At 56.1% G+C, this 9688-nt stretch overlaps 1 protein-coding gene across 1 annotated transcript; it reads left to right on the plus strand.

Moving 5' to 3' along the window:
* Positions 1 to 1893: 1893 nt before the first annotated feature.
* LTK (leukocyte receptor tyrosine kinase) lies at positions 1894 to 9688 on the plus strand. The gene is made up of 20 exons (XM_063090070.1): positions 1894 to 1936; positions 2515 to 2658; positions 2757 to 2928; positions 3339 to 3489; positions 3641 to 3787; positions 3999 to 4155; positions 4237 to 4419; positions 5663 to 5761; positions 6156 to 6308; positions 6467 to 6562; positions 6845 to 7040; positions 7573 to 7663; positions 7804 to 7868; positions 8065 to 8194; positions 8287 to 8384; positions 8530 to 8622; positions 8724 to 8825; positions 8956 to 9090; positions 9166 to 9256; positions 9359 to 9688. Exons 1-20 carry the CDS (start codon positions 1894 to 1896, stop codon positions 9686 to 9688), a joined length of 2676 nt encoding a protein of 891 aa, XP_062946140.1.

Here is a 9688-nt window from a genome sequence, read left to right on the forward strand (position 1 = left end):
TATGATTTGTACTGATTTCAGTCATCTTAGTTCAGGGTTGATATCCAGAGGTGGGTTATCCCAAGAAAGGAGCAGTACTACTGTAAGAGACAGAGAAAGATGGGGAAAGAATCATGAGTGAGAGGTAAAAACTGAGTCCACATCTGGGGACGAGAGATATGTGGGTCCTAGTTCCCGGCTGAAGCCAAGCCAGAGCAATGCCCTTAGGAATGGGGTACATCTGGACAAACTCTCAGAAGCTCACTAGAAGTATAGATGTCCTCAATGAGGTCAGCATCTAGTCTCCTTATGGTCCGCTATTTCCATCAACTGCTAACCTGAGACATGAAGAACCCAAAAATCAGACTGATGCAGTAGCTATCCTGTAACACCATTTCCACTGTGAGCTTCGTTGGTAGCAGGCAATGCCTGGGGAGGAGCAGATCAAAGCATAAACTTTGGTTTATCTCTTTATTTTGGTAGAGTTTCTAGATTGTTCTTTTGTCTGAATTCTAACACTTATGCTCTATTACACTGTCATTTGCTGTGTGCAATTACTTATCCCTGTGTTTGCAGGTCATCAGGGTGAGTGCAGTGTGCCAGGCCTGGCCCTGTCAGTAGGTGTAAAGAACCCACTCCCTGTAAATGGAGCTACTGAATGCAGAATTAATAAATGGGTTTTATTAAGTAACTACTATATCTCAAGTAGCAATGGTTCTCAAACATATGTGACAAAAATCACTTGGAGGGTATATTAAAACAGATTGCTAGGCCCTACCACCAGAGTTCCTGATAAAGGAGGTCTAGGGTGAAACCCAAGAATTTGCATTTCTAGTGAGTTCCCAGGTAATACTGATGCTGCTGTCCAGAACCAACCACAGTTTGAGGACCACTGGCTTACAGGGGCCTTGTAAAGTGAATTCTGTGACCTCATAATGTGGTATCTACAGACTTAATTAGGGCATGGGTACCAGTTTTTACAAAATCATTAGACACTCAGGCTTTCCAAGTAGCTAACTACTGTAGCTTCTTTTTTCAAGTATTTTATATTAAACACAGTCCTCAGCTTTTAAAGTAAGCATTTTGAGCAAAAGATTGAGGACCCAAGACACAAAACCACCTGAAGGCTGAGTGGCCCTCACAGTTACAGGGTGCCTTGGGTTTTACAGAGCAATTCCTTTTTTTTTTTTTTTTTTGGTGGCTTGCTGGTAGGAGCAATTTCCTTTCGTATGATTTTACAGGTGGTGGGGAAACTGTCTCAGAGCAGTTGTAGTCCGTGCTACATCGCCTGTTAACTAGGGATGCTAGTACTAACACTCAAAACTTCTGATATCTACCCCAATCTTTTACCCAATCACAGTAAGAAGTTGTGCATATAACAGTGCAACGGAATTGTACGAGGTGAACACAGAGATCCATGTTTCTGAGGGTAGCTGAGAGTTTCAGCCTTGCAGTCACAAAGGTGCTGAAAGACATAAGTGATGGCAAGTAACGTAGAGCAGTTTAAAGAGTACTTTCCGTGTGTGATCACCACCACCTCCACAGAAGCGTGCACCCCATTGCTCCTGTCCTCGGAAACCTAGAATCCTGTGCTGGGGTGTGGCTCGCCACTTTCTCACATTCCTGCCTCAAAAGGATGGGGAACCTCCTCCCCAGGCAGCCAGCAACAATCCCGACGGCTGGACAGTCCCCGGGTGAGGGCTCCACAGGGTTTCTCCCGGAAGCGTGGGGACCTCGGTGCCCACATGCCACGCCCTTTCCTCCTGCATCCCGGGGTCTGAGCTGGGCGTGGCCAGACCAGCTTTGAGTTCCAGGGGTGTCTCGCGGGCAGCTGGACACTCCGATAAGCGGCGGCCAGGGCCACGGTGGCAAGGTGTGAGACATCAGCCTCTTCTGGAGCAGACCCAACAGGCGATGTGCCGCTCAGGCCGGCTGCTGTTGTGGCTCGGAGCCGCGGGTAAGTTCTGTCTGGCGGTCAAGGAGCCATCCAGCCAGAGGCACCCTTCCAGGCTTGGGGACGGCGCTCGCAGCAGAGCAGGTCCCAGTGTTTCCTCCAGAGGCCTCGAATCCTTGTGGCCAAAGCTCTCCGGTCCGTGCTGCTGGGGTACGGAAGGAGAAGCTCCCGAATCCGACGATCCAGTCACGCAGCTTGGGAAGGAGGGACAAGCCCTCGGGTCTCGGCACTGCCCGGAGGTGGGGCCATCTAAGTCGAGGAAAGGATGGCGGGAGCGGGGAGGCCTGCAGGACCGGGCTCAGTGCAGCCCCCAAGTCATTCACTAGAAAGGGCTCTTGAGGACAGAAACTGACAGAGGTATCTCCGGGCACGCCGCGGGGCTCGGGCGACCGGAGTTGGGTTGTGGCTGACTTCCAGGCGTGCGCTGGCTGGGCGGGATTAGGGGTGTGGCTGCCAACAGCAAAGGCTAGCTGTTGGGAGGGGTATCTCTTTATCTCTGTTTTCTCCCATGTCCGCCCCCTCCCCCCCCCATTAATATCCTGCACCCTCTCCCAACCCCGCTGTCTCCTGTTACCTTTCAGGCGCCATTCTCTGCTCCAGCTCGGGGTCCCAGGCGCCTTTTCTACCATCCTCGCCCTTGCCGCTGCCAAGTCCCAGCCCCCGGGACCTGAAAGACTCCACCCCGCCTAGCGGCTTGGAGCCAGCCTCTCCCCTAAATCCCGCAGGTGAGCTCGGAGCTCCTCTCTTCTCTTCAACTCATCATACCCAGACCCCTAGGCCGAGCCAGGGGTTCCACGACTCTCTCCTCCCTTTCTGCTCCCAGGCACCGGGGGGCCTTGGGTGTTCTCCACCTGCGGAGCCAGCGGCCGGCGCGGGCCCACACAGACACAGTGTGACGGGACGTACGCGGGGAGCAGCGTGGTGGTGACAGTGGGAACCGCCGGGCCGCTGAGAGGCGTGCAGCTGTGGCGGGCGCCAGGCCCAGGCCAGTATCTGTAAGTGCCGGGCGGGGGTCAGAGTCTGAGGTTCTACCGTCAGGAGAACGAAGGCCACGCACCTTGCGTCTTGGGGTATTCCGCAGAGACATCCAACTCAGGCGATCTTGACTGCCCTCCGGTGGAACACGGGGAAGGGTGGCAAGAGTCGCCACCGAACTAGCCCGTCCCCAGGAGCACAGAGGCACCGCCACGGGGTGGCTTGACAGCCTCCCCTCATCTCCATTAAAACTCCTGAAATAAGTTTAAAATCTAATTTTTTGGTGTACAAACCTAGTCTTACCATCCCTTCAGAATCGATCGTAGACGCTGAGTCCCACAGATAAATTCTGGAGCCTCCTCTGCTGCCAACCTCTGCCCGAGGCGGCCGGCCGAGGACTCAGCGCCCGCTTCCCGCCCTCTTCCCTCAGGATCTCTGCCTACGGAGCCGCGGGCGGCAAAGGCGCCAAGAACCACCTGTCGCGGGCGCACGGAATCTTCGTCTCGGCTGTCTTCTCCCTTGGTCATGGGGAGCCGCTTTACATTCTCGTGGGGCAGCAGGGCGAGGACGCCTGTCCTGGAGTAAGAGGAGCCCATGGGAAGGGGACCGCCCAAGCGCGGGGGGCGAGGGCTCCAAGTGTGTTGGGGGAGGGGCATCCCTTCCCTGGTGCTCGGACACCACCGCGAGGCGAGGGTCCCGGGCCCCGCCGATTCCGGCCCCCGGTGCCTGCAGGGAAGCCAGGAGAGCCAGCTCGTCTGCCTCGGAGAGTCTCGGGCCGCTGAAGAGCACGCGGCGACAAATGGGACGGAAAAGATGCCGGAGTCGCGGCGCTGGGCCGGAGGTGGCGGGGGCGGCGGGGGCGCCACCTACGTCTTCAGGGTACTTGCTCCCCTCGGTGCTGGCCACCCGGTGCTCCTCTCAGGGGCGAGCACACGCTCTCTACCTACGCTCCTTGGGGTCCCTCTATCCCTGTGCCGGGCCGGGAGCCCTGTCCTCATCCGGGCCCCCAGGGCGGGAGCCCCCGCCCAGTGCAGGTGTCCTCCCTCCACGGCTGGAGGGCGCGCCCCTGAGTGCGCCGCTGGCCCCATAGCTGCGCGCCGGCGAGCTGGAGCCGCTGCTGGTGGCGGCCGGAGGCGGCGGTCGGGCCTACCTGAGGCGGCAGGATCGAGGCCGGACTCAGACCGCCCCCGAGAAACTGGAGAACCGCTCGGCAGCGCCGGGGAGCGGCGGGAGAGGCGGGCCGGCAGGTGAGGGCGCGGGGCCGCGGGGAGAGGCAGGCGGGCGTGCTCCCCGTCCCCACTGCCAGCCATCCTGCTGTCGCTCCGCAGGTGGAGGGGGCGGCTGGACGTCGCGAGCTCCCTCAGCGCAGGCCGGCCGCTCACTGCGAGAGGGGGCGGAGGGCGGCCAGGGCTGCGCAGAGGCCTGGGCTGCACTTGGCTGGGCCGCGGCCGGCGGCTTCGGGGGCGGCGGCGGGGCCTGCACTGCGGGCGGAGGCGGCGGCGGCTACCGGGGTAGGTGCAGCCTTGGGGAGGGCAGTTGGGCAGTCCCGAGGGTGGAGTAAGGTGAGAACCGCAGAAGGGGCCCGAGCCCTCGGAAGGATAGGCGGAAGGACAACTCGGCTGCTTCAGGCTAGAGCAGGAACTCTTAGAAGAGAAGGTCAAAAAAACTGCAGTTCGCACGTGCAGACAGGACTCCCTGGATACTCATTTAAGTTTAGGATCTTCTCTAATCACAAGAGGTCAGCTCCTTTTTTTGGCGGCCAGGCAGTAGAGGGATCTGAACCCTTTGTCAGTGCTGTTGTAACACCACACTCTAACCAACGGAGCTAACCCGCCGGCCCCCCTCCTTGTCCAGGAACTTAGAGCTGGCTGAGTTAGCAGGCTGAGCAGAGAGGTAGAAAGGCAGGGATGGTTTAAGTCAGTAGTTCTCAAAGTGTGGTTCCTGAACCGCCTAAGAAGTTGTTAGAAATACAAATTCTCTTGCGGGAGGGGAGGGGGAGAGGGACGTTGGTCAAAGGATACAAAATTTCAGTTAAATAGGAGGAATAAGTACGAGAGATCTATTGTACAACATGGTGACTAGGTAATAACGATGTACTCCTGAAAATTGCTAAGAGAGTAGATTTTAAGTGTTGTTGCCACAAAAAATAAGTATGTGAGGTGGTGTATATGTTGATTGGCCCTAATTAGCCATTGCACAGTGTATACAACTATAAAAACACCAGGTCGTACACAATATATACAATTTTAATTTGTCGACTAAAAAGTAATTAATTTAAACAAAGAAATCCAAATTCTCAGCTCCTCTCCAACCTACTGAATCAGAAACTCTAGGGGAGGGTCCCAGCCATCTGTGTTTTAATCAATCCTCTAGGTGATTCTAATGCACTCCAGAGTTTGGAAAGTACTGATGTAAAGAAATAGAGCCTTTGCATCTATAAATAGCTGTACTATTTATAAATACTTTACACCATCATCTACGTTCTGGCAGAAATGGAATGTGTGAGTTGGGCCTCCGTTTTATAGCTGAGGACATGGGACCAGAGGGGCTCCTCACCTGTCTGGCCTCTCAGCTCCCACTTGTGAACAGACAGCACCTGTATGCTACTGTAGAGAAGGCCACACTGGGATTTCCACTGGAAGACTCCAGCTTCCCCACTGTTCATGAGCAAGTTTCCCCAGCTGTGAGGCAGCTGTGTGCTCCTCCTCATCCCCTCATTTTGTAGTCAAACCTTCTGTCATTCTCAATTTTCAGGGGGTGATGCCTCAGAGACTGACATCCTCTGGGCTGATGGGGAAGATGGGGTATCCTTCATACACCCCAGCAGTGAGCTCTACCTGCAGCCTCTGGCAGGTATTGGCCCCAACACATCACCCCCTCAGCCTGGCCTAAACTTTTTCCTCAGTCCCTGGGCGCATTCCCATAAGACCCATCAGCTCTGCCCTGTGAACTACCTAGTTCTTATATACCACAGGAACTTTTGGGCTATCACTTGTGATGCCAATGTGGGGCATTCTGAAATGCTTGTCAGGTATCCCCTTGCTATGAATTCTCTTCAAACACTTAGGAGCTCAAGGTTCCCAGAAGAGGGAGTGTGCAGGCTTGACAGACATCTCCCAGGCTCTCCACCACCCTTGTATTCTTGGTACTGCTCCTTGCTCTAAAGGCCTGGGCTAAAATTAACCATGTGGCTGGAAAAGGCATATATGTCCCCTCCCTGCCCTACTATCAGTTATTTTACTCACAGTCACAGAGAACCACGGAGAAGTGGACATCCGAAGGCACCTCAATTGCAGTCATTGTCCTTGGAAAGACTGCCAATGGCAGGCAGAACTCCATTTGGCTGAATGCATATGCCCGGAGGGCATGGAGTTAGCTGCGGATAACATCACCTGTATGGGTATGTCCTGCCTTTGCCCAAGGTATGGACTCCTGAGGTCACAGGCTGGGAGGAGCAGCAGGGCACCAGGAGAGATGGTATAGAGGCCTGCTGTGTGCCAGGCACTATGTTGGGTCAGAGAGGAGCTTCGCACTGGAGGTGTCTCTCTTTCCCTCTAGACCTGCCCACTCCCCCAGGCCCTCTGGTTCTGATGGTGGCTGTGGCGGTGACCTCAACACTGAGCCTTCTTATGGTGTGTGGGGTCCTGATTCTGGGTACGGAGCATCCAGCTGGAACAACTAATTCCAGGCTGACCCCCCTCCACTGAGCTGTGATGGGCTTGTGAGGTCCCAGCGGCAAATGTGGCTCACTTCAAGACCCCTACTCCCTATAGAGCAGTGGTAGATTCCTCTGGGGCTTTAAGAATAGAAGCAGCTGGGGAGGCCTGGAGAAAATATTTACCCTAATGGGCATCTGGAGAGGTGTCCTGGGTGGGGGGGAGGCAAAGTGGGCCTGATGGGCAGGTAGAGGGTGTGTCATTGTTCTTCCGACCCCAGTGAACCAGAAGAAGTGGCAGGGCCTGTGGGGGACAAGGCTGCCAAGCCCTGAGCTCGAGTTGAGCAAGCTTCGAACCTCTGCCATCAGGACAGCCCCCAATCCCTATTACAGCCCGATGGGGCTTGGCCCAGCCCAATCCTGGCCTTTGCCCCCTGGGCTCACCGAGGTTTCCCCAACCAATGTCACTCTGCTCAGGTGAGTCTTCCACCTCCTTCTGAGAACCTATGCAGTCTGAATCCTCTCCCTCTCCCCTACCTTGATCCAATCCTGTTCCCTGCTATGGTGAATCCCAGAGAGCATCTGGCCCAAATCCCTTGTGTAGGGGAGATGGAGGCCCAGAGAAGCTCCAAAAGAGGAAGTAACTTGTTCCAGGTCAGCTCTTAGCCCCAATTCTGGAATGGCAGGGATCTTAGAATATGAATCTTTCAGAGCCCAAGGGTTACCTCTCTCCCAGGGCATCTGCAAGGTTGTAAGGGAAGGCCTCATCACAGACTCCCACCCTGACTCTGACCCCACAGCTGCCCTCTCTTTTGCCCTGGTTCTGTGCAAGTCAGCATCACCCTTGCAGGGCTTACTTATACTTGGAGACATGCCAGGATGCAGAGACCTCAGATAGGGTCAGCTGGGCATATTGGGGGTAGGGGTGAGGGGGAAGAAAGATAAAGTTGGTACTAGACCCTCTAGGACCTTTCTCCAGGCCTCTCCTTTCCAAGCTGTCTTCCTGCAGAGCCCTGGGCCACGGTGCCTTTGGGGAGGTGTACGAAGGATTGGTAATTGGCCTTCCTGGGGACTCCAGCCCCCTGCAGGTGGCTATCAAGGTGAGAGGAGGTGGGACTGCTGGCTGGGGGTAGGAGGGCGGGGCACCATGGAGGGAAGAGCAATTGCTAGTGCTAGGGTAAACCTGCCTCCTGGGCATCCGGGGAAGCTCAGGAACTCTGTGCCCCTTTTTCCTCTCCAGACCCTGCCAGAACTCTGCTCTTGTCAGGATGAGCTGGATTTCCTCATGGAGGCTCTCATCATCAGGTGCACCTGGCACCCGGGGAAGCGGTGGGAGGTGGGAGGGAGAAGCCTGCAGAGCTGACTGCAAGAACACCCTCCTTTCACCCTGGGGTTGAGAGGTAGCAAGTCTCGGGACACAGAGGTCCTCTCCACTTTTGTGGAGCCTAGAACATGGTTTATCTCCCTGCGGGTGATGGGGTATGTGCACCAACCCACTCAGCAAGTTCAGCCATGAAAACATTGTGCGGTGTGTGGGGCTCAGCCTCCGGGCTGCCCCTCGCCTCATTCTGCTGGAGCTGATGTCTGGAGGGGACATGAAGAGTTTCCTGAGGCATAGCCGGCCACACCTGGTAAGCCCTTCTCCCCGCCCTGCAGACCCCTCTGAAGAGCCTGTCCCTGTCCTTAGACCTGCATGGACTGATGTACTCTTTGCCTGACCCAGGGTCAGCCGTCACCTCTGGTAATGCAGGACCTGCTGAAGCTGGCCCAGGACATAGCCAAGGGCTGCCACTACTTGGAGGAAAATCACTTCATCCACAGGTTGGAAGCAATCCTTCCTGGTTCAGGGGACCTCTAGCCCAACTCTTTCCCCAAGGAACAACCGTCCATACAACTTTAAGGAAACAGATCAGGAAGGACCAGAGCTTCTTAGTTCTGGCAGTGATTTTTTTGCCCAACTCTACAGGGACATTGCCGCCCGAAACTGCCTGCTGAGCTGCACTGGGCCGAGCCGGGTGGCCAAGATTGGGGACTTCGGGATGGCAAGAGATATCTACCGGTGCGGGGTTTGGGGAGGTGGGAAGGCTGCTTCTCCAAGGGGGTTTACCAGCACTTTGGTGGTATCTGAACAACTCATCACTCCCCTCCTCCCTCCTATAGGGCCAGTTATTACCGCAAGGGGGGCCGGGCCTTGCTCCCAGTCAAGTGGATGCCCCCAGAGGCCTTCCTTGAGGGCATCTTTACATCCAAGACAGACTCCTGGTGATAACATACCCTCCCTTGCCCTGCCCTGCCCTGCAGCTAATCCTATCCTTTTCTGGGCCACCTCAGGTGAGGGAAGGGGAGGCTGTACCTGATTGGGCCTCACTTGGTTCCCTTACTCATGATGCAGGTCTTTTGGGGTGCTGCTCTGGGAGATCTTCTCACTGGGCTACATGCCCTACCCTGGACGTGCCAACCAGGAAGTGCTGGACTTTGTCATCGCAGGGGGCCGGATGGACCCTCCAAGGGGTTGTCCAGGGCCTGTGTGAGTTAAGAGTGCTGCCCAAGGAGGGACATCCTTCACAACCATGGGTAGGCACAAATTCCTGCCTCTCTCCAGGTACCGCATCATGACCCAGTGTTGGCAGCACCAGCCTGAGCTCCGCCCCAGCTTTGCCAGCATCTTGGAGCGCCTTCAATACTGTACTCAGGTGTGCCCCCTTGACCCGCCCTGTCCATCCTGGTCTTGGGGGTCAGGAGGGAAGCCATAATATAACTCTACGGCTCCCTGCTCCCCCACCCTCCCATGACAGGATCCTGATGTGCTGAATTCACCCCTGCCAGTGGAGCTGGGGCCCACCCTGGAGGAGGAAGGGGCTTCTAGGCTGGGGAACAGGTCTTTGGAAGGCCTAAGGTCCTCACAGCCCCAGGAACTGAATCCAGAGAACTTGAAGGGCTGGGGAGGGAGCCCTCTTGGCTCCTGGTTGTCCTCTGGCCCCAAGCCCCTCCAATCCAGGGTCCTCCAACCTCAAAACCTCTGGAATCCCACCTATGGCTCCTGGGCCCCAAGAGGCCCTGAGGGTGAGGACTCAAGCATTGATGGTTGCAATGGCTCCTCCCTGCCCTCCTTCGCAGGCTTCTAG

Source organism: Cynocephalus volans, chromosome 3 (genome assembly GCF_027409185.1).
Source record: "Cynocephalus volans isolate mCynVol1 chromosome 3, mCynVol1.pri, whole genome shotgun sequence".
Taxonomy (NCBI): Eukaryota; Metazoa; Chordata; class Mammalia; order Dermoptera; family Cynocephalidae; genus Cynocephalus; species Cynocephalus volans.

What these genes read in the sequence shown, in the direction of transcription:
- LTK (XM_063090070.1), top strand. Translation starts at nt 1,894, where the DNA reads ATGTGCCGCTCAGGCCGGCTGCTGTTGTGGCTCGGAGCCGCGG. An exon ending in GCGCCACCTACGTCTTCAGG is followed by an intron (nt 3,788 to 3,998) that starts GTACTTGCTCCC and finishes CTGGCCCCATAG; the next exon opens with CTGCGCGCCGGCGAGCTGGA. An exon ending in AGGCGGCGGCGGCTACCGGG is followed by an intron (nt 4,420 to 5,662) that starts GTAGGTGCAGCC and finishes CTCAATTTTCAG; the next exon opens with GGGGTGATGCCTCAGAGACT.